The following is a 25,011-nucleotide window of genomic DNA, read 5'->3' on the forward strand; positions in this document are numbered from 1 at the left end:
GGTTAGGAAGGCGGTGCTGAGTTCGAGGGATTTGACTGAGACAAGGTGGGGGGAGGGGAAATGAGGAAACTGGAGAAATCTGAGTTCATCCCTTGTGGTTGGAGGGTTCCCAGGCAGAAGATGAGGCGCTCTTCCTCCAACCGTCGTGTTGCCATGGTCTGGCGATGGAGGAGTCCAAGGACCTGCATGGCCTTGGTGGAGTTGAAGTGTTGAGCCACGGAGTGGTTGGGTTGGTTGGTCCGGGTGTCCCAGAGGTGTTCTCTGAAACGTTCCGCAAGTAGGCGGCCTGTCTCCCCAATATAGAGGAGGCCACATCGGGTGCAGCGGATGCAATAGATGATGTGTGTGGAGGTGCAGGTGAATTTGTGGCGGATATGGAAGTGTCCCTTGGGGCTTTGGAGGGAAGTAAGGGGGGAGGTGTGGGCGCAAGGTTTGCATTTCTTGCGGTTGCAGGGGAAGGTGCCGGGAGTGGAGGTTGGGTTGGTGGGGGGTGTGGACCTGACGAGGGAGTCATGGAGGGGGTGGTCTTTTCGGAATGCTGATAGGGGAGGGGAGGGAAATATATCACTGGTGGTGGGGTCCGTTTGGAGGTGGCAGAAATGGCGGCGGATGATATGTTGTACATGGAGGTTGGTGGGGTGGTAGGTGAGGACCAGTGGGGTTTTGTCCTGGTGGTGGTTGGAGGGGCAGGGCTCAAGGGCGGAGGAGCGGGAAGTGGAAGAGATGCGGTGGAGAGCATCGTCGACTACGTCTGGTGGGAAATTGCGGTCCTTGAAGAAGGAGGCCATCTGGGTTGTACGGTTTTGGAACTGGTCCTCCTGGGAGCAGCTGCAGCGGAGACGAAGGAATTGGGAATATGGGATGGCGTTTTTACAGGGGGCAGGGTGGGAGGAGGTGTAGTCTAGGTAGCTGTGGGAGTCGATCGGTTTATAGTAAATGTCCGTGTCGATTCGGTCACCCGAGATAGAAATGGAAAGGTCTAGGAAGGGGAGGGAGGAGTCTGAGACGGTCCAGGTGAATTTGAGGTCGGGATGGAAGGTGTTGGTAAAATGGATGAACTGTTCAACCTCCTCGTGGGAGCACGAGGCAGCGCCGATACAGTCATCGATGTAGCGGAGGAAAAGGTGGGGGGTGGTGCCAGTGTAGCTGCGGAAGATGGACTGTTCCACATATCCTACGAAGAGGCAGGCATAGCTGGGGCCCATGCGGGTGCCCATGGCTACTCCTTTGGTTTGGAGGAAGTGGGAGGATTAGAAAGAGAAGTTGTTCAGGGTGAGGACCAGTTCACTCAGTCGAAGGAGGGTGTCAGTAGAAGGGTACTTGTTGGTACGGCGGGAAAGGACCGCAATTTCCCGCCAGACGTAGTCGACGATGCCCTCCACCGCATCTCTTCCACTTCCCGCTCCTCCGCTCTTGAGCCCCGCCCCTCCAACTGCCACCAGGACAGAACCCCACTGGTCCTCACCTACCACCCCACCAACTTCCATGTACAACATATCATCCGCTGCCATTTCCGCTACCTCCAAACGGACCCCACCACCAGTGATATATTTCCCTCCCCTCCCCTATCAACGTTCCGAAAAGACTACTCCCTCCGTGACTCCCTCGTCAGGTCCACACCCCCCACCAACCCAACCTCCACTCCCGGCACCTTCCCCTGCAACCGCAAGAATTGCAAAACTTGCGCCCACACCTCCCCCCTTACTTCCCTCCAAGGCCCCAAGGGACACTTCCATATCCTCCACAAATTCACCTGCACCTCCACACACATCATCTATTGCATCCGCTGCACCCGATGTGGCCTCCTCTATATTGGGGAGACAGGCCGCCTACTTGCGGAACGTTTCAGAGAACACCTCTGGGACACCCGGACCAACCAACCCAACCACCCCGGAGCCCAACACTTTAACTCCCCCTCCCACTCCACCAAGGACATGCAGGTCCTTGGACTCCTCCATCGCCAGACCATGGCAACACGACAGTTGGAGGAAGAGCGCCTCATCTTCTGCCTGGGAACCCTCCAACCACAAGGGATGAACTCGGATTTCTCCAGTTTCCTCATTTCCCCTCCCCCCACCTTGTCTCAGTCAAATCCCTCGAACTCAGCACCGCCTTCCTAACCTGCAATCATCTTCCTGACCTCTCTGCCCCCACCCACTCCGGCCTATCACCCTCACCTTGACCCCTCTCCCCCAAGTCCCTCCTCCCTACCTTTTATCTTAGCCTGCTGGACACACTTTCCTCATTCCTGAAGAAGGGCTTATGCCCGAATCGTCGATTCTCCTGTTCCTTGGATGCTGCCTGACCTGCCGCGCTTTTCCAGCAACACATTTTCAGCTCTGATCTCCAGCATCTGCAGCCCTTACTTTCTCTCAAATATTGCATAATACCAGTACTATAAAAGACAGGCTGGTTCTCAGCACTTTTAACACTGAAGTAACTGCATTTTGCAATTTGTTGCGAACAAAAATGCTAATAAGAGTTTATATCAAAACAAAAGTGAGCAAAAATGCAGTAATTATCTAAGTCATAGTCTAAGTTATTGGATAGACATTAGTTGACAGGCACGATCTGGGATCAGGAAATGAGACAGGACTGAGATCTAATTCATACTGGTCCTCTGACACATTTTAAAATTTTGGAAAGCTGCTGATACAGCCCCAGGCAGTTTGCATGCAGAGCGACTTGTAGAGCACAAATCAATTTCTGAGACTGTGGTGGAAAAGGAGAAGGGGAGCATGGATGGGACCAAGCACTATTAACTATGTCCTTATGAGTCCTGTGGAATTATGCACAGAGAACTCTTGACACTTCCAACACCACGGGTATCTTAATTTGGAAGTTATTTTTTTTTAAAGCTAACATGTATGCTTGGTGTTAGCCTTCATTTAAGGATTGCAGGCAATGCTACCTGTCAAACCAAGAAACTGAAAAGTGCAGGCCCAACACCAGCTCCACCGAGCAAGGACATATTTCCTGGAAGGCTCATTAAATGCATATTGGGATATTCAGAAACATATTCAAGTGTCCAAAAGCCTGTTTAAGGTCATCACTTGACAAACTTATCAAGCTCCCATGAGTAGCCTAAATTGGAAAAAGAAGCAACAATAAAGAGTACAACTAGTTCTCCATTAAGGTGCTTCTATGCAGGAACAATATTGGAATGGAATTCTGGTAAAGAAATCACAGGCATACAATGCCTACATTTTTTGGTTTTAAATTGCTTAAATTGATATCCTGTAATCTCATAGCCACTGCTCCTATGTCAAAAGTTTCTCATGAACTGCAGCAACCAACGAGATTCAGAGGCAGATTATTATTAACCAGTTAGAGATCTTTCAGCATGGTTTAGATCTCTCAGCTACATTGTGAAAAAGTTCGATGCCTGAAAGATTCCCTAACTCACTGTAGAGTAGATATCTTTGACATGTTTAGACACATGGAATTGCCTCATAAATCTTTACCCATAAAATTGGGAACCAATTTCTCCCAATTACTTGAAAAATAAATTAAACATGATAAAAAAGTCACATTTTAATCATCCCTCAAGAAATAGTCCCTATTATGTTGATGAGATATTTGTAAGTGGAAAGAATAATTTATTGAATGATATTTGAACATAACGTATATATGTTTCATTAAATTCACTCTGGGAGAACAGCAAAAGAATGTTTGTCTAAATTGAATCTTGTAGCTCTTTGAAGTAATTTTAAAATATTTGTGATAGTATGCATAATGTCTTCTTTAACTACCGAAAGTGAATAGCTAAGATTTTAAGACAAATAAATGGGGTAAGAAGCTGTGGGGATTTTGTTTAGTATACAGTAGAAATATCATATGTGAGTCATTGTGTAATTGTGTCATTTTTTTCCTCCCTCCAGGTATTCTCCTACACAGCTGAAAAAGAGATCAGGACAGATGATCTATGTCTGGATGTGTCGAGGCTAAATGGTCCAATTGTCATGTTGAAGTGTCATCACATGAGAGGGAACCAACTGTGGGAATATGATGTACAGGTTTGCTTGATACTTAAACTTGACTTACAAAACAAGTTCAGAGATCCACATTCATGAATTAGGAAACTTTCAAATTTGGTGATGCAAATTACACAAAGAAAAAATTTTGTCCTTAGTGGAATATAAATATTCTGTTCAAATCATTGCTATTTTTTTTATTACCATGATTTTTTAACCTGCACTTGTAATAGTCTCCCAAAAAAAATAGTATTTTGCAAGTTATGAACATCCCAGCAAAGGATGAAATGCATTGAAAGATAAGATTTCATGTTTCAAAACTTCTACTATAATAAATTATAAAACTAAGATAGACCAAATGATACTTAGCTTGCAACTAATAGACCAAAAAATGAAGTCACCTTTGTATTAATTAACTAACATAATCGAGATTTATTTTCTGATCCCTTTTGTAATACCCCACACTTCCTACAGATGCGTAGCATTATAGGAACAAGTCCAACGCAAATTTCAACTCTGCAGCAGGCTCACGTCTCCTTCCTGCGCTGGTGTTGAAACTTCCTCTATCCTTCAAAAATCATTCTACTTAGCTTGGGTCTTCCTGTTTTGATTTTTACCAAAAGGCCCAGCAGGTGACAACAATAATGGAGGGCACTGAGCAAGAGGAATAAACAGTTTGCTGTGACCGCCAGCAGGTGGTGTTGGTGTGGGAGGGCAGCTGCAGCAGTCAAAGGGACTGTTGCTGGGGTACAAGAAAATGTAAATTGTGCAGATAAAAAGAGGTCCCACTTCTAGTTTTTTGAAGAAGTAACAAAGAAGATTGATGAGGGCAGAGCAGTAGATGTGATCTACATGGACTTCAGTAAGGCATTTGACAAGGTTCCCCATGGGAGACTGATTAGCAAGGTTAGATCTCATGGAATATAGGGAGAACTAGCCATTTGGATACAGAACTGGCTCAAAGGTAGAAGACAGAGGGTGGTGGTGGAGGGTTGTTTTTCAGACTGGAGGCCTGTGACCAGTGGAATGCCACAAGGATTGGTACTGGGTCCGCTACTTTTTGTCATTTACATAAATGATTTGGATGTGAGCATAAGAGGTACTGTTAGTAAGTTTGCAGATGACACCAAAATTGGAAGTGTAGTGGACAGCGAAGAGAGTTACCTCAGACTACAACAGGATCTGGACCAGATGGGCCGATGGGCTGAGAGGTGGCAGATGGAGTTTAATTCAGATAAATGTGAGGTGCTGCATTTTGAGAAAGCAAATCTTAGCAGGACTTATATATTTAATGGTAAGGTCCTAGGGAGTGTTGCTGAACAAAGAGACCTTGGAGTGCAGGTTCATAGCTCCTTGAAAGTGGAGTCGCAGGTTGATAGGATAGTGAAGAAGGCGTTTGGTATGCTTTCCTTTATTGGTCAGAGTATTGAGTACAGGAGTTGGGAGGTCATGTTGCGGCTGTACAGGACGTTGGTTAGGCCACTGTTGGAATATTGCGTGCAATTCTGGTCTCCTTCCTATCGGAAAGATGTTGTGAAACTTGAAAGGGTTCTGAAAAGATTTACAAGGATGTTGCCAGGGTTGGAGGATTTGACCTACAGGGAGAGACTGAACAGGCTGGGGCTGTTTTCCCTGGAGCATCTGAGACTGAGGGGTGACCTCCTAGAGGTTTACAAAATTATGAGGGGCATGGATAGGATAAATAGACAAAATCTTTTCCCTGGGGTCAGGGAGTCCAGAACTAGAGGGCATAGGTTTAGGGTGAGAGGGGAAAGATATAAAAGAGACCTAAGGGGCAACTTTTTCACGCAGAAGGTGGTATGTGTATGGAATGAGGATGTGGTGGAGGCTGGTACAATTGCAACATTTAAGAGGCATTTGGATGGGTATATGAATAGGAAGGGTTTGGAGGGCTATGGGCCGGGTGCTGGGAGGTGGGACTAGATTGGGTTGGGATATCTGGTCGGCATGGACAGGTTGGACCGAAGGGTCTGTTTCCATGCTGTACATCTCTATGACCCTATGACTCTATCCCTGGATTGGGAGCTCCATGTTCAAATCCTACCTGCTCCAGAGGTGTATTATAATATCTCTGAACAGGTTGTTTCGAAGAATGGGTTAATCTTTTTTAAAAGACAGAACATTCCTCAGCCAAGTGTAACCCCAGGCGTCATTCTATATTTATGTATGTGCACTATAAATAGTTCCTTGTTTATCCTTAATTTCCCTTCCTGTTTCTCCTGACCCGGTGCCAGTAGAACAAAAAAAAACCTTTGCTTCATGATCTTTGGGCTGTCCATACGCTCAAATCTCATGTTACACTTACTTTTCCAAAATTTCCATCTTTTCCATTTTGAATAGCAAACAAACTTTCACAAGGTCCTACCATAAAACAGTCCTTTTGCTTCTCCACAACAGCTGCTTTCCTTTTCCTTCTCTCTGTCACAAAAAGTAGCTGTGGTTTTTTTGCTGTGAGGTACTGTGTAAAGGTGTAAAATAAATCTGTAAATATGCCATTAGAGCAGCACACGTCCTCAATCATTTTCCAGGCAATCTATAGGCTGCTTCTAGGTTTGTCATCGAAAGTGATTGTGAGGTGAGTTGAAGAGGGGGCAGGGCCAATCGGCCTTTTGCCAGTCACTTTTAAATTTTAGTCTTTTAGATTGAAAATCAACTGGTCAACAGAGAGCCTGTGAATAAGGAAAGGCTTCATGGTTAGAAAATTGTCATTGTGCTGCTGATGTGAATTCTTCACACAGGGCTCGAGTGAAATGCATGGGTAATAAGGTTGTGGAAACTGGCAGACAACTTTGCAACCTGTCATAGAACAGTCTACAGGAGTTCCTCATGCAATGGTGAGCCTCTGTCCATGGATGCCCTTAAACTTGCCGTGGGCACCAATAAATAGTCTGATTGTATCTTATTTCCATATTGGTCTGACCTCATGATGTACAATTCTGCTTTCAGAGTAGTCAAGGTTCACGTTCAAATTTGCATTGTCCTACTAACTGCCCATTTTAAATACTGGGTTGGTTTCTTGCCACAGCTGGGAGTATTGCCAGCTCTGTACAGAAGCTGCCTCCAATAAAAGCAGGAGAAGATGGGATCCAGCACATTGCAGTTTTAATTTTGCTTGCCAGCTCGCCACCTCCAAATCCAACTTCAAAACCTGATGAAATTCTATCATCTACACTTCTGTCCATTCTTCCCTCTCTCTTCTCAATTCCCTCTTCATCTGGACTTTATCTAAAATAATCAAACATTTAAACAATATATACTCATTTCAACCTCTTTTAACCTGACTTCTTGAAATACAGGGTTTTTTTTCCTTTGAAGATATATGTGTTAACGTTTTTGCTAGCCACTTTTTCTCTTCAATTTTAGTCTAGTAAGGAAATAGAAAATCATCTGGGCAACAAAGTGCCTGTGAATAAGAAAAGAATAGGAATGACAGAAGGTAATTAGGGAATAAGGAAAGGGAGATTGAGGTGATTGGTGACATTGCAGAGATAGATAGATGAGAAAGACAACAGGGTTAAGGCATGAAAGAGACTGCCCATGAAAATAGAATAAGGTAGACACAGAAATCAAATGAAGACAGGACTTACTGAGCAATATAAAAAAGGATCCATTGACATTTACAATAAGGCTTCCACATGACAATGTGTTTCACCTTTATCAATTACCCCAAACAATCCTAACTGAACAACACCTGTGCTCTCCATTGCAAAACCTAAAATATTCCATTCTGTCCAAAATCATCATCTCCAATTCTAGAGCAAATTTCTTAATATGAGTCACAATGCAGGAATACATGTGTGTGTGTTGTAAATGTGCAAAAATGCTGCTGCAAAAATGCTAGCTAAATATTTGACTCTGTTATTCTAAGATTGATTGTTTTTTGTTTTACCTACTTATGCAATAACTCATGTTACATATAACCATGATGAAGAATGGTTATAAGGGAAAAGTATTCTGCTCCACCAGCAGATGGTAGTAGTTATTCATGTACATCCATTCTGATCTTTAAGTTGTTCCATAGCAACTTTTTTGAATTTCAATTACGTTGATAGGAAATCTCCAGCTGAGGTTGCCATGAAGGAGTCTACTACTCAACCTCTCCTCTTTGCCTAAGGTACAGTAACCACCACCAAATTCTCTCATGAGAGAGTAACTTTATGGTCCGATAGGACCATGGAGAAATCTATTGCAAATGTTTCGATTTGATGTTAATACAGTATTTCCTTACACATCATTAAATAATCGTGTAAAAATTAAGCAGAAAATGTCGGAAATATTCATGAGGTTAGCAACATTTGCAGAGAGAGAAACACAGTTAACATTTCAAGTCACTGACATCAGAACTGAGAGAGTGTTAGAAATATCATAGGTTTTGAACAGAGGGTGGATGGGACAAGGCCAAAAAGAAGAAACATAGCAGCATGGGTCTTAGGAGAGTTAGTGGGTCATTTAGCTCTTTGAGCCTGTTCCATCATTCTATTAGAAGTTGGCTCCTCTATTTATGGTTTATGCACACTTTCTGGTTTGCACATCACAATCCCTGGTTCTGTTGTTGATCAAAGATTTATCAAAATTTGCCGTAATTGCATTTGATAACCCAACCTGCATTGCTTCCTCACCTTTTAATTTAACGTTTGGTGTTCAGATTTCATTCACTCATGGCACACTCATCTTCTGCATCCCAAAATTGAGCTCCTATTTGACCAGGAAGTTCATTTCTCGATTTTGCTGACTTTTTTAACTTCTGGGAAAGAAACATGGGAACGAAGGATGTACCTAGAGAAGGTGTGCAAAACAAGATTAAGATAAAATCTGAAACAAACAATCTAAAACATAATTGGGCAGAGTTTATGGTCTGAAGGTATTGTACTCGATGTGTCTGGAAGATTGCAAAGTACCCAGTTGAAGGATGAGGTGCTGAAGGTCACATCATGCTTTACTAGAATAGTGCAATAGGTTGTGGAGAGAAACGTCAGGTTCGGTGAAGTTGCAGAATGAAAATATCAGGCCACCTGAAGCTCAGAGATATGACTTCAAACTGAAGGGAAATGGATACGCTTTGTAAAGTGGTCACCCAATTTACATTCCAATGTAAAGCAGACCACCTTGTGAACAATAACTACAATATAGTAAATTTTTAAAAAATTACATGTCATTCACTACTTTACCTTAAGAAATGTTTGGGCTTTGGGCATTGAGGAACATGGAATTTAAAAAAAAAATCAGTTGCATAGAATTTGATTTTTGCTTCTACAAATAAAATTGGTTTTAATATACATGTGTAATTGCCAGCAATTCTTTAGCCCTACACCCCACCCACTCGCACTGAGATTTATTTATTGAAGCATCCTCTTCCAGCATGGCTTCCTTCCTCCCTTTAATGAATCCAAACCAATTCATCCAAATAAATATTGAAAATGTTCTCAGGTACTAGAAACAAGCTCTAAATCTGTTGCAGGGCTAAGGTTGCTATGGAAACTGAAAAATCTCTGGTTAAGCATGTCTCTTCCAGCTATTTTATGTTTAAACTCAATAAAATGAATTCCTGAATGAGAACTGTGACAACCTATCATCAATATTTATACATTAGGAGGTTTTTTTTTCCAAAGTGTATTGTGTTTAAAATGATGGTTTGAGTAATTTTCATTCTTAACTACCTTGGTTTTCTGGAGTTATCATATATTCATGCATGGGTGCTCTGCCCAAAGGCAAATCCTTTGCTTTTTGTCTGCATCCTGAGTTGTTTTCTTAGCTGTTTTTGTCAGTGGTGGTTTGCCAGTGCCTTACACTATCAGGGGCAGGGTGATGAAGCAGATACCAAGTTAACCTCATCTGGAATGGGAACCCAACAGATGGTGCGGGCATGTTCTGAACTACATGCGAATCATCTAGCTAATTGGTGCCCTTTCAAGAGTATAATCTCAGTGATTTTTATAAATCAAATTGTTGTAACTTTTATTTACTAAGAAAAGGGTAAATGAGGGTATTTGGTGCTTTGAATGCAAAATAAAATTGACATCGCATTTGAAGTGTGCCATCAAATGGAAAACAGGCCTTTTTTGGAAAGGAGAGCAGTGTCAAATAGTGAATCGTAGTAGAAACCCTTCTCGCAACCAGAAATAATGCAGCATTGGTCAAGGCCTGTGAAAACATTATTCAATTTTCCTTTCACCTGGGAGAACAAAAATGATAAAATATAATATTTCTTGCCAAAAGAAAGAGTACCTGTATTTTAACATCATTTTATGGAGCTTGGCAGTGGAGATGGAAGAGGGAGTCTCAGTGGGTGCAGCCTGACATCCTTGTTCCGCAGCCAGTACAAGTGCAGATATCTGTCCTTCAGTGGGTAAGCATGACCCAGCTTTAGTGGATGAATGCACTCTAAGGACATTACAGTTGAACAACCATTAATAGGAGATGGAAATGAAGCATGTCAGCCTGAGGTGTTTTGGAGGTGACTATGATGCTAACCCCAGGCTGATGACATGTTTCTGGGGTCATCCTTCAGGCATCTGATGCTAGATTTCAGGCATCTAATGCTAAGTGCAGGGAGATGTGGCGGAGATGCCAGACAACTGTGCACATTCTGCATGGAGAATGGTGGAGTTCATCCAGGTCACAAGCACTATAATCTTCCTTTTATTGGAGCCATGTATATCTCCATTTTGAGTAGTTGGGAAGACATGTTGAGGTTGTACAGGACATTGAGGTCTCTTCTGGAGTACTGTGTCCAGTTCTACTTTCCCAGTTATAGAAAGGATATTATCAAGCTGGAGAGAGTTCAGAAGAGATTTATTAGGATGTTGCCAGAAGGTTGGATTGAAAGAAAGGCTGGATTGGCTGGGACTTTTTCATTGGAGCGTAGGAGGTTGAGAGGCGATCTGATAGAAGTTTATAAAATAATGAGGAATATAGATAGAGCTAATGGTAGTTATCTTTTCCCTAGGATGGGGGAATTCAAGACTAGGGGCACATTTTTAAGGTGAAAGGATTTTTAAAAAAGACATGAGGGGCAATTTTATTACACAGAGGGTGATTTGCATGTGGAATGAACTTCCTGAGGAAGTGGTGGATGTGGGTACATTAAGAACGTTGAAAAGACATTTGGATAAGTACATGAATAGGAAAGGTTTGGAGATATATGGGCCAGGAGCAGGCAGGTGGGACTAGTTTAGTTTGGGATTATGTTCAGGATGGACTGAAGGGTCTGTGCCAGTGCTGTATGAATCTATGGTGACTGTTATGATATTCAAAAGCTAGAGGCTCAATGATGTTTTCTTGGATATGCATGCTGACTTGCACTCCATTACCTCATACCTAATCTCTGAGCACCAGAACCTGATCAAGTGAGGTATGCGAAGCCTGAAGTCAAAATCAGGTCATGGTCCTAGAAAGACAGGTGAACCTCCTACCATGGCTTAGGAGATTACCACCAAGTCAGTGCCCTTACAGACTCAGGCAACCACAGCATGGTGCAAAAATCAGACCAGGCAAGGGGGCATAATGATCAACAGCCTATCTACACATGCACTCAATAGCACACAGAAGAAAATGAAAAGAAAACTGTCCATTAGTCACAGATGAATGCCTTTCTTAATTTTGGAGATGTAATCATAACTATGAGTAACAGAGCACATACATAATTGTTATTTTCTAAGTATTATCTAGCTGCATTTGTCCATTATGTCTGTGGATGGATACGGATTTCTATGATATTCTTCGAATGAATCTGTAATTATGTGCATCCACATGCAGATGGGCATATTTTGGTTGAGTAACATTATGTGCTACTTATGATCATTTCGTTGAGCCGCATGGAGCAGGAAGAAGCTTAATGAAGGTGATATTGAGTTGGAAAAACGAGCTACTAGATCCTCTGATGATCAGAACTTACCATTTCTCACATGAATATGGACATTTCCTGGGACTGACTAGGATATTTGTCTGTTGTGGTTCACCCTCCTTTTCCTCTGAGTCCTCATCAGAGGACCAGGCTTTTTCCCTCAATCCCTCCTCAGGTAGTGTTTCCTGTCTTTTGGAGGACCAGGTTGTGCAGTGCATAGCAGGTGACTACCACAAAAATGAGTCTGGTGGTGCATTTTGAAGCATCCCACTTCATCTATACAGGTCTCTGAATCTTACCTGCTCAAACATAGGCCTTATCAAAAAGGAGGCCTGTGATCAGCAGTGTGCCACAGGATCGGTGCAGGATTCACTGCTTTTCGTTAATTATATAAGTGATTTGGATGTGAACAGGGGAGTTATGGTTAGTACATTTGCAGTTGGTACCAAAATTGGAGGTGTAGTGGCCAGCAAATAGGTTACCTCAGAGTACAATGGGATCTTAATCAGATGGGCCAATGGATCAAGGAATGGCAGATGGAATTCATTTTAAATAAATGTGAGGTGCTGCATTTTGGAAAGGCAAATCAGAGCAGGACTTATTTGGTCCAGGGCAGTGTTTCTGAACAAAGTGATCTTGGAGTGCAGGTACATAGTTCCTTGAAAGTGGAGGCATAGGTAGATAGGATAGTGAGAAGGTGTTTGGTATGTTTGCCTATATTGGTCAGTACATTGAGTATAGGAGTTGCGACAGTACAGGACATTGGTTAGGCCTATATTGAAATATTGTGTGCAATCCTGACCTTGCTGTGTTAGGAAGGATGCTGTGAATCTTGAAAGTTCAGAAAAGATTTCCAAGGATATTGTCGGGTTGGAGGGTTTGAGCTATAGGAAGAGGCTGAATAGACTGGGGCAACATTCCCTTGAGTGTCTGAGGCTGAGGGCTGATCTTATAGAGGTTTATAAAACATGATAGGATAGGATAAATACACATGGTCTCTTCCATGGGATGGGGGAGGCCATAACTAGAGGGTGTATGTTTAAGGTGAGAGTGGAAGATTTAAAAGGGACCTAAGGGGCAACTTTTTCATGTAGAGGGTGATGCATGTATGGAATGAGCTGCCAGACGAAGTGGTGGAAGCTGTTACAATTCCAGCATTTAAAAGGCATCTGGATGAGTAAGTGAAAAGGAAAGGTTTGGAGGGATTTGGGCCAAATCCTGGAAAACGGGAGTAGATTTAGTTAGAATATCTGGCCGGCATGGATGAGTTGGACCGAAAGGTCTATTTCTGTGCTGTACATTTCTATGAGTCCGTGCCTTTGCCAATGATTGGGAGTATGCTGATAGCACAATAATTGGGCTTGTTAAATTTATCCTGCTTTTTTGTTTTTAGGGTATTCCTGGACAATTTTCCATGTTGCTGGGGATTGTTGGTATTGTAACTGTGGTGGAAGAGTTTGGCCAGTGGTGTGGTCAGTTGTGGAGAATAAATCTTCAATATTATTGTCAGAATGTTTGCAGTGTAATGCTCCTTGAGCTATTTCTTCATACCAATTGAGGTGAATGAAATTGTTTGAAGGCTGGGAGCTGTGTTGCTGGGGACCTCAGGCAGAGGCCAAGGTGCATCGTCCTCTTGGCACTTCTGGCAGTCGATGAGTGCAAGTACTTCAGTCTTGGGCTCACTCATCTTTGAGGATGTTACGTTTTGTGTAATTCTGCACTTTTTTTTTATGACAGGACTGTGACAGGACTGCAGAGTTCAGACCCAATCCTGGTTGTGTGATTACTTAGCCTTGTCTGTTGCAGGCTGATTTCACTGTTTGATATGCAATTTGTCCTATTTTACAGCTTCATCAGTTTGACAGCTCATTTGCCGTTGCTCCTTGATTTTCCTCCCGTACTCTTCTTTGAACCAGGCTTGATCTCCTGGCTTGGTTGACGAAGGTGGAGCATCAGTTTGAGAAGTTACAGATTGTGATTGAATACAGTCCTGCATGCTGCTGATGTTCCACAGCCTCACAGATGTCCAGTTTTGAATTGCAATTTCTGTTCAAAGCCCTATCCTGTTTTGCAAAATTTTAGTGTCAAGCAACATGATGGAAGATATTCTCAACATGAAGAAGGGACTTTGTCTTTGCGTGATTGTGCAGTGTTGTCTTCTCCCAGGACTGTCATGGGCAGGAATATCGGTGATTGGTAGGTTGGTGAGGACGAGAATATGTAAGTCTTTCTGTCTTAGTTCCGTCAACACCTGTCGCTGACTTAGTCTCGCAGTTACTTCCCTTAGGGTTCAGCCAGTTCAATAAGTAGTAGTGCGAGAGAGCCTCTCCTGGTAATGACCATTGAAGTAACCTGATTACATTCTGTGCCCTTGTCATCCTCTGTGTTTCCTCCAAGTGGTGTTCAACATGTAAGCGTACCGATCCATTCACATCTAAATGAGAATGGTAGGTATTAATCAGCAGGAGGTTTCCTTGCTCATTTTTGACTTTGTGCTATCGGGTCAACATTCAGGACTGCCAAGGCACCTGCTCCTGAATTGATTCCATTGTAATGCAATTAGAATACTACTTGCTATCGAGTTAAACTCAACCTGACCTCAAATGTAGTAATCTCTGGATTACTCCCAGTACCACATGCCAGTGAATACAGAAATAGAGGAAAAGACAGATGCATTTGTGGCTGGAAGGATGTTGTAGGAGGGAGGGCTTTAGATTCCTGGGACACTTGGGAAGGTAGTACCAATACAAACCAAAAGAGTTCCACCTGAACAGAGGTGGATCTGAGGTTCTTGTGAGACATTTCGCTAGTTCTATTTGGAAGGTTTTAAAGTAACCTGGCAGTGGTGTGGGTACCAATGGAAAATAAAACAGGAGAACACCAGGTTCACAAAATACTTAGAGATACTACTGGCATAGCAAAGTTCGTAAGTGAAGTCAGGGGAAGGAAAAAACAATTGAAATCCACATCAGGATTACTGTACATGTATTTGATTGCATAGAACATAGGAAATAAGATTATGGAGTTACAAGCACACATTGTTATATGGAACTTGGATGTTGTGATTACAGAGACCTTGCTTATCGCTAAGTATATTTGGGTATTCAGAAAAGATAGAAAAAGAAAGGAAAGGAGGAGAGGTAGTGGTATTGGTTAAGGAAGCATTGGAGTACTGGAGGAAGAGTATGTCTCGGAGAATCTGAGCACAGAATCAATTTTGTTACAACTAAGGCAAAAAAAAAGTACAATTCCGTTGCTGGATGTAATTTATAGATCACCAACAGTGGAAAGGATGCTGAGGAACAAACCAGCAGGGCAATTACAGCAAGACGACACCTTTAAAGAGTAGTTACAATGGGAGTCTTCAATTACCTAAAGGTAGTCTACGATACTTGCTGTGTATGGGGCAGGCAGGGTTAGATGGCCCTGGATTACACGCAGGAGAGCTTAGTGCAGCAGTGTGTTTCCAGGACATTAAGAAAGGATACACTTTTGGACCTGCTTCTTGGAAATGAAGTGGGCCAATTGGATCAAGCATCTGTTGGGGAAAGTTTAGGAGACAGTTATCATTGTATCATAAGGTTTAGGATGATGGTGAAGAATGACTGACAAGCCACAATCCAGAGCAAGAAAATGGTAGAGAGTGGGCCTCAGTGGGTCAAGAACAGAGCTGCGCAGGATTGATTAGAATGAGTCATTGGCAGGAAAAACAATAACTAAACAATGAGCTACCTTCAACGAGGAGATGGTTCAGGTACAGTCAAACGTGTTCCCCAAAATGGGAAATGTGGAACAAACAAATCCAGACTTCCCTAGATAACAAAGGCAATAGAATTTTCAGATAGAGAAGAAAAAAATGTGCTTCTGACCGTGGTCAGGTAGAAAATAAAATTGGAGGAAAATTAGAGTTTCAAAAGTGGAGATGGAAAAATCAAATAAAAGAGCAAAGAAGAATTATGAGGAAAGACTAACAGCTAACACAGAGGTGACCCAAAGTCTTCTATGGCCATTAAAATTGTAAAACCACGGTAAAATGAAGTGTAGGGCTGATTACAGACTGAAAAAATGAGATTTACATCTGGGGTGGGGTGCTTGACTGAAGTAATAAATGAGTACTTTGCATCTGTCTTTACCAAAGAGAGATGCTACTCAGGTCATGCTTACAAAACAAGAAATTCAGTCCTTTGAAAAATTCAAAATTAATCAGGCAGAGGTGATGCATAGGCTGTTGGTACTTAAAGTTGATGGCATTCCAGGATCAGACAAGATGCATCAAGAGATCTTGAAGAAAGTGAGAGTAGAAATTGCAGGGATACTGGCAATCATCCCTAGACTGAGACAGGTGCCAGAATAATGGAAAATCTTCTCAAAACTTGCTAAGAATGGAAAATTCGAAACATTGTGACTTTGTTCAAGAAAGTTTGTGAGGATAAACCCAGCAATTACAGTCCTGTCAGTTTAAGTGATAGGGAAGTTTCCGGAGACAATTATTCTGATAGAATTAAGATTTGCATGTAAAAGGTGGATTGGTTAGAAAGAGTAAGTATGCATTTCTAAAGGGAAAAACATGTTAACTAACTCGCTGGAGTTTCTTGAAGAGGTAAGATTCAATGAGGGTAGTTCTGTCAATGTGGTGGGTATGGACTTTCAAAAGGCACTCAATACTGTGCCTTGCAGCAGACTTGCGAGCAAAGTTATATCTCATGGAATAAAAGAGACAGTAACAATGTTGATAAAAAATTGGCTGAGTAATAGGAAACTGTAATAGTTAACAGATACTTTTTGATCTGGAAGAAAGTTTTGTAGTGGAGTTCCCCGATGTTGGTATTTGGACCTTGCTTTTCCTGATAAAGATTAATGATCTTGATCATAGTGTCCAGGGAACAATTTCAAAATTTGCAGATTACACAAAACTTAGCAGAACTGTAAACTATGAGAAGGACAGTGTATAAGTCCAGAAGGACAAAGACATGATGCTGGAATGGGCAGCTAGGTGACAAGTGAGCTTCAATGTCGAGGACTGTGAAATGATGCATTTTAGTGTCAAGAATATTGGAAGGCAATACAAAGTAAGGGGTAAAAATCTAAGGGGGTGCATATTTGCACAGATCATTGAAAGTAGCAGGACAGATAGAGCAGTAAGTAAACCATGCAGTATCCTTGGCCTTTCTAATAGGGGCATAGAGAGCAAGAGCAAGGATGTCATCTTGAACTTGTATAAGACACTTGTTAGATGTTTGTTCTGGACTCAACATTATAGTGAATGCATTGAAGAGTGTAGATGCAGTTTATAAGAATGGTTCCAGTAATGAGGAACTTCATCATGAGGGTAGATTGAAAAAGTTGGGACTGTTCTCCTTGAATGCAAGCATACAGGTACAGCAGGTAGTAAAGAAAGCTAATAGCATGCTGGCCTTCATAACAAGAGGGATTGAGTATAGAAGCAAAGAGGTTCTTCTGCAGCTGTACAAGGCCCTGGTGAGACAACACCTGGAATATTGTGTGCAGTTCTGGTCTCCAAATTTGAGGAAAGACGTTCTGGCTATTGAGGGAGTGCAGCGTAGGTTCACGAGGTCAATTCCTGGAATGGCGGGACTATCTTATGTTGAAAGATTGGAGCGACTGGGCTTGTATGCCCTTGAGTTTAGAAGACTGAGAGGGGATCTGATTGAGACGTATAAGATTATTAAAGGATTGGACACTTTGGAGGCAGGAAACATGTTTCCGCTGATGGGTGAGTCCCGAACCAGAGGACACAGCTTAAAAATGAGGAGAAACTTCTTCACCCAGAGAGTGGTGGCTGTGTGGAATGCTCTGCCCCAGAAGGCAGTGGAGGCCCAGTCTCTGAATTCGTTTAAGAAAGAGTTGGATAGAGTTGTCAAGGATAGTGGAATCAAGGGTTATGGAAATAAGGCAGGAACAGGATACTGATTGAGAATGATCAGCCATGATCATAATGAATGGTGGTGCAGGCTCGAAGGGCAGAATGGCCTACTCCTGCACCTATTGTCTATGGAAGAGAAGAAAGCTAAAAGAAGATATGACAGAGATTTTCAAAATCATAAGCATGCTGGATATGGTAGATAAGTGGAACATGAAGAAGGGTACATGGATTTAAAGTGTTCTGCAAAAGAAGCAAAGGTAAAGTGAGGAAAAATCTTTTCACTGATCAAGTAGTTAGAAAATGGAATGCATTGTCTGGAAGGGTGTGGAGGCAGGTTCAATAGAGATATTCAAGAGAGCATTGGATGATTATTTGGACTAAAATAATATGCAAGGGTGTGGAGAAAATGCAGGAGATTAGTAATCAGTAATGACACTCAGTTAATAAAGTCAAAAATTGCACAATACCAGGTTATAGGCCAACAGGTTTATTTGGAAGCATTAGCTTTTGGAACGCTGCTCCTTCTTCAGGTAGCTCTGGAGCAGGATCATAGGACACAGAATTTTTAGTAAAAGGTTACAATGTCCGGAGTACTGAGGTCATGTTGCAGTTGTATAAGACTCTGGTGCGGCCGCATCTGGAGTATTGTGTGCAGTTTTGGTCGCCATACTATAGGAAGGATGTGGAGGCACTGGAACGGGTGCAGAGGAGGTTTACCAGGATGTTGCCTGGTATGGTAGAAAGATCGTATGAGGAAAGGCTGAGGCACTTGGGGTTGTTTTCATTGGAGAAAAGAAGGTTTAGGGGTGACTTGATAGAGGTGTACAAGATGATTAGGGGTTTAGATAGGGTCGACAGTGAGAATCCTTTTCCACGTATGGAGTCAGCTATTGCAAGGGGGCATAGCTTTAAATTAAGGGGGGGTAGGTATAGGACAGATGTTAGGGGTAGGTTCTTTACTCAGCGAGTCGTGAGTTCGTGGAATGCCCTGCCAGTAGCAGTGGTGGACTCTCCCTCATTATGGGCATTTAAACGGGCATTGGATAGGCATATGGAGGATAGTGGGCTAGTGTAGGTTAGGTGGGCTTGGATCGGCGCAACATCGAGGGCCGAAGGGCCTGTACTGCGCTGTATTCTTCTATGTTCTATGTTCTATGTTCTATGTTCTATGTCATGCAATTGAAATGATATGTTGAACAAAACTAGATTGCTGTAACCTGATAGTTGTGTGATTTTTAAACTTTGTCCACCCAGTCCAACACCGGCACCTCCACATCATGGCTACTCATCTAATAGACCAGTGCAGGCAATAATGGGTTGAATGAAATCCTTCTGCACTGTAACACTTGCCATGGTTCTGTGATTTCAAATGTCTACCGTTTATCTGCTCTCAAATCATTGAAATACATTTTCAAATAAATTTGCAGGCAGGAAATAGTGAAACTAATTGCTGGAAATACTTATCTTAGAATGATAGATACAAACTTAATTTACAGGAAAATTATTTTGATTCATTGTTTCTCAGAACAACAGCCAATACAGTGATTTGAATTTTAAAAGTCCATTACACTGTGAGATAGAGGCTACATCTGCCAAATTAGCACTGTGCCTCCAGCACTGATCTCAGCTGCAGAAATGCAGTCATAACAATCTCTGAATCAATACTGTTAGTCAATCAGCTGCTTTATAAATTTAGATCAAAATTGTTTTACATTTTATTAAAATACAACAAAAAGCACTTGGGAATTAACTAAGTTAACTCACAGCAAATGGCAAATGTAACTGTTGGACCTGCCATTTCCATTTGAGTAGCCGATTAGATTCATAGAGACATACAGCACGGAAACAGACTTTTCAGTCCAACTCATCCAAGCCGACTTGATATCCTAACCTAATCTAGTCCCATTTGCCAGCATTTGGCTCGTATTCCTCTAATGTCTTCCTATTCATATACTCATCTGGATGTCTTTTAAATGCTGTAATTGTATCAACCTCCACCACTTCCTCTGGCAGCTCATTCCATATACTCACCACCCTCTGTATGGAAAAAATGTTCCCCCTTAGGTCCCTTTTAAATTTATCCCCTCTTGCCCTAAACCTGTACATTCTAGTTCTGGAACCCCACCCCAGGGAAATGATCTTGACTATTTATCCTATCCGTGCCCCTCATGAAATTCTGAACCTCTAGAAGGTCACCCTCAGCCACCGACTCTCCAGGGAAAACAACCTCAACCTATTCGGCCTCTCCCTACTGCTGAAATCCTCCAACCTCAGCAATTAATAGCTTTCATTTCTCCTGTGATTAACATGCTTCTATTTACCAAACTATGAAGATACAAATTAGTAGCAAGAGTGGGCTACTCAGCTGCTAGTCTATTCTGCCATTGAACAAGATCATTGCCGATATGATTACGGCTTGAACTTCACTTCACTTGTGCCACTTGACTCCTTTGTTAGTCAAAGATCTGCCAAACATTGCCTTAAAAATATCCAAACCTTTGTCTCCACTGCCACAAGAGAATGCCACAAAATAAATGATACTCTATCTCCATCTTTTAAATGGGGACCCATTTACTTTTAAACTGTGCCCTATTTTTCCAGTCCCTTCTTTAAGGGAATTTATCACCTTGATAAATTATGATCTCTTTACTTTAATTAGTTTATACAGTTTTGCATTACTTATTTCTTTGGTTAGATCCTTGGCATTTGACTGCTATACCTATCATGTTATTCCAGTCATTTGGTTTGTCTCCAGCACCACCTTATTTTTCATTTTTTTGCAATTATCTTTCTGTCTCATTTAATTGGATTATGGGTCATCTCTTTGCTTGTTATTCAGCTGTTGACAATTTACTCACAACATTTGATACTTTTGATCACCTGTGGAGACATATTATTTGACACTCCATTCACACAATTTATATGATCCCTTGATCCCTCTGCCTATAAATTCCAAATCTGCATATTTCTCTCTCACTTCACCTGACAAAGGGGCTATGCTCCAAAAGCTTGTGATTTCAAATAAACTTGTTTGATTATTACCCATCCCAGCATTGAGTGTGCTGTACTCAGCAAAGGACTCAGCTTTGCACCCTTATGTCCCCACCTCAATGAATTCCGGGCTCGACATGATGCTGAGCTCTTCTTCCGTCGCCTTCACCTTCATGCTCACTTCTTTGAGCAAGAGTCCTCCCCCCGCTCCACAGATCCTTTCACATCCCTCCAACATTCCACCTCTAATTGGACAGCCCCCGCCAGGCCAATTTCCTGCCCTCGATCTTTTCTTTGACAATTGTCGACGGGACATTGGCCGCCTTAATTTCTCTGCCCTTCTTACCCATTCCAACCTCTCTCCATCTGAACTTTCTGCCCTTCGCTCCCTTAGGTCCAACCCCAACCTTGTCATCAAACCTGCTGACAAAGAGGGTGCTGTTTTCGTCTGGCGTACTGACCTCTAACTCGCAGAGGCTGAGAGCCAACTCTCAGATTCCTCCTCCTATCTCCCCCTGGAGCATGACCACACCACTGAGCATCAAGCTATTGTCTTCAACACAGTGATTGACCTCATTTCCTCCGTATGCCTCCCCTCCACAGCTTCCAACCTCATAGTCTCCCAACCCCAGACAACCCGTTTCTACCTACTCCCCAAAATCCACAAGAAGCACTGTCCCGGCAGTCCCATTGTGTCAGCATGCTCCTGCCCCACTGAACTTAGTTCCTCCTACCTTGACTCCATCTTTACTCCTCTGGTTCACTCCCTCCCCTCCTACATCCGGGATTCCTCTGATGCCCTGCGACACATTAACAGCTTTCGATTCGCAGGCCCTAACCACCTTCTATTCACCATAGACGTGCAATCTCCTTACACCTCCATCCCACACCAAGACGGCTTGAAAGCTCTTCGCTTCTTTCTCGAAAAGAGGCCCAAACAATCTCCATCCACCACCACTCTCCTCTGCCTGGCTGAACTTGTTCTCTCTCTCAATAATGGGCGGCACGGTGGCACAGTGGTTAGCACTGCTGCCTCACAGCGCCTGAGACCCGGGTTCAATTCCCGCCTCAGGCGACTGACTGTGTGGAGTTTGCACTTTCTCCCCGTGTCTGCGTGGGTTTCCTCTGGGTGCTCCGGTTTCCTCCCACAGTCCAAAGTTGTGCAGGGTCAGGTGAATTGGCCATGCTAAATTGCCCGTAGTGTTAGGTAAGGGGTAAATGTAGGGGTATGGGTGGGTTTCGCTTCGGCGGGTCGGTGTGGACTTGTTGGGCCGAAGGGCCTGTTTCCACACTGTAATGTAATCTAATCTGTAATGTAATCTAATCTAATAACTTCTCCTTCAACCCATCCCATTTTCTCCAAATCAAAGATGTAGCAATGGGTACCCGCATGGGTCCTCGCTATGCCTGCCTTTTCATGGGGTATGTGGAACATTTCTTGTTCCAGGCCTACCCGGGTCCCCTCCCACAACTGCTTTATCAGTACATTGATGACTATTTTGGTGCGGCTGCATGGTCTCGTCCTGATCTGGAAAAATTCATAAACTTCACTTCCAGTTTCCATCCCTCCATCACCTTCACCTGGTCCATCTCCGACACTTGCCTTCCTTTCCTTGACCTTTCTGTCTCCATTTCTGGCAATAGTCTATCCATTACAAGCCCACTGACTCCCACAGCTATCTGGACTACAGCTGTTCTCACCCTACGTCCTGTAAGGACTCTATCCCTTTCAGCTCCTTCGCTTCCGCCGCATTTGTTCAGATGAGGCCACTTTCCAAAGTGGTGCTCTTAATATGTGCTCCTTCATCTCCAACCGTGGCTTCCCATCTACAGTTGTTGACAGGGCTCTCGACAGCATGCGGTCCGTCTCCCACGCCACGACTCTCACCCCCTCCCTCCCCTCCCAGAACAAGGATAGGGTCCCTCTTGTTCTCACCTTTCACCCCACCAGCTTTCACATGCAAAGAATAATCCTCCGCCATTTTCGCCAAATCCAACACGACGCCACCACTAAACACATCTTCCCTTCCCTCCCCATGTCTGCATTCCACAGAGACTGTTCCCTCCGGGACAACCTAGTCCATTCCTCCATCACACCTAACACCTCTCCCATCACACACGGCACCTTCCCATGCAATCACAGAAGGTGCAATACCTGCCCCTTTACCTCTTCCATGCTCACCATCGAAGGCCCCAAACACTCATTTCAGATTAAGCAGCGTTTCACTTGTACCTCTTTCAATTTGCTCTATTGCATTTGTTGCTCCCAATGTGGTCTCCTCTCTATCGGAGAGGCAAAACACCAACTGGGTGATCACTTTGCTGAGCACCTTCAGTCTGTATGCAATCAGGTCCTGGACCTTCCCGTGGCTTGCCACTTCAACACACAATTCTGCTCCCATGCCCACATGTCTGTCCTTGGCCGGCTGCAATGTTCCAGTGAAGCTCAACGCAAACTGGAGGAACAGCATCTTATCTTCCGATTAGGCACCTTACAGCCTTACAACAACTTCAGATGATTATCCCATCTCGGCCCCTCTGTTTTCATTCTGCTCCGTAATTTTATTTCATTTATTTTATTTAGCTTATTTTAAATATTATTTTTCTTTTATTTTTACTGTTCTGACCTCTTATTTCTTGATTGTCTCCCTTTCTCTCGCTCCCCACTCTCTCATCACCTTTTTCCTCTCCTCTTCCCCCTTTGCTACCCTTCTCCCCTGTTTTCCATTTTGCGTCTGCTTCACCCATCACCCCCATCCCCCCCATATTTTGTCACATAGCACTGGCTTCAGCCTTGGTCATTCACAGCTCCTAATCTCCCTATAATCCCACACAATCACCTGATGAAGGAGCGTCGCTCCGAAAACTAGTGTGCTTCCAATTAAACCTGTTGGACTATAACCTGGTGTTGTGTGATTTTTAACTTTATAATCTCTCTATGCATTGACATTCTCACCTCTTTATTGCTACCTTTGCTTCTGGAGCCATGACTCACCTTCTCTCAGCTTTGACAAAGGGCTGGTTAGACTCGAAACGTAAGCACTTTTCTCTCCTTACAGATGCTGCTAGACTTGCTGAGATTTTCCAGCATTTTCTCTTTTGGTTTCAGATTCCAGCATCCGCAGTAGTTTGCTTTTATCCACTGTTTGATTATTACTTAGTGTCATGTGACTTATACTTTATACACTAAAAGTGGTCTCACCTATGTGCAGTGCAATGAAACTTCCTACTTTTATATTCCATTCCCTTTGAAATAAACAACACCACTACATTTTTCTTCCTAACCATTTGCTGTACCTGTTACTAACTTTGCGTACCAAAACCCCAGGTCCCCTTGCAACATAGAGTTTTGCAATGTCTTTCCATTTCAGTGATATGCTGCTTCCTAACAAAGGAGACATGATTTGGAAGTGCTGATGTTGGACTGGGGTGGACAATTTAAAATTCACACAGCACCAGGTTATAGTCCAACAGGTTTATAGTCCACTTTATAGTCCAAATAAACCTGTTGGACTATAAAGTGGAGAAATTTACACTTTTTGACATTAGAGTTCATCTATCAAGTTTTATCAAGTTTTACTTAGCCTAGTTGTTTGCAGACTCCTTACAATTTTTCATATCTTACTGTGCAGCCAAAAACAAAGAACTGTGGATGCTGAGATCTGAAAATAAAAACAGAAATTACTGGTGTGGCAGCATCTATGAAAAGAAAACAGCATTAACGTTTTGAGTCCAGTGACCCTTCAGACAGGGTTCTGAAGAGGTTTCGCTGGACTCAAAACATTAATTTTGTTTTTTCTTCACAGATACTATAAAATTGGCTGAATTTCTCCAGCAATTTCTGTTTATGTTTCCTCTGCAACCTATCTTTGTAGTTAAGGCTCCAGCACTGATCCATGTGGCAGTGCACTCTTTACATCTTGCCAAATGGAAAACTTAAGAATTCTCTTTGTTTCCTGTTAGCTAAGCAATCTTTTGTTTGTGCTAATATGTTAACTGCTACAACATTGTATTCGCATTTTTGATTTAAATCCGTAGAAGGGTATATTTCATTTAAAGGCCTCTATTGCAGCAGCCAACCCTGAAGTGAAGCTTGACCACAAACATCAAAGGAACCCAAAGCTCACTTTGTTTAAAGAGCAGCACTTTGAACAATGCACTTATTGTGTGTTTGGATAAGAATTTGACCTGAGAAAGGGCTTAAGTTGTTGTTCAATTATTTGCTAATATTTTGAAATGCTAGACATATTCCAAAATAATTGTTTGCAGTGAGTATAATTTTGTTAATACTATTTAGT

General features: G+C 42.7%; 1 protein-coding gene across 5 annotated transcripts in view; it reads left to right on the forward strand.

The window, feature by feature from the left end:
* The window catches only part of galnt13 (polypeptide N-acetylgalactosaminyltransferase 13), a 421,608-nt gene that overhangs the window by 341,265 nt on the left and 55,332 nt on the right, over positions 1-25,011 (forward strand). For 4 of the 5 annotated variants that reach the window (XM_087989066.1, XM_043693775.2, XM_087989067.1 and 1 more), the window contains one exon: positions 3,882-4,016. In XM_087989066.1, coding sequence (XP_087845192.1) covers positions 3,882-4,016 — 135 coding nt within the window. Of the gene's footprint in view, positions 1-3,881; positions 4,017-8,047; positions 8,110-25,011 lie in introns of all 5 variants that reach the window. The other variant, XM_043693781.2, reaches the window with a different exon arrangement.

Source organism: Chiloscyllium plagiosum, unplaced genomic scaffold (assembly GCF_037043375.1).
Source record: "Chiloscyllium plagiosum isolate Xiang-an unplaced genomic scaffold, Cpla_swu_hap1 HiC_scaffold_7, whole genome shotgun sequence".
Lineage (NCBI taxonomy): Eukaryota > Metazoa > Chordata > Chondrichthyes > Orectolobiformes > Hemiscylliidae > Chiloscyllium > Chiloscyllium plagiosum.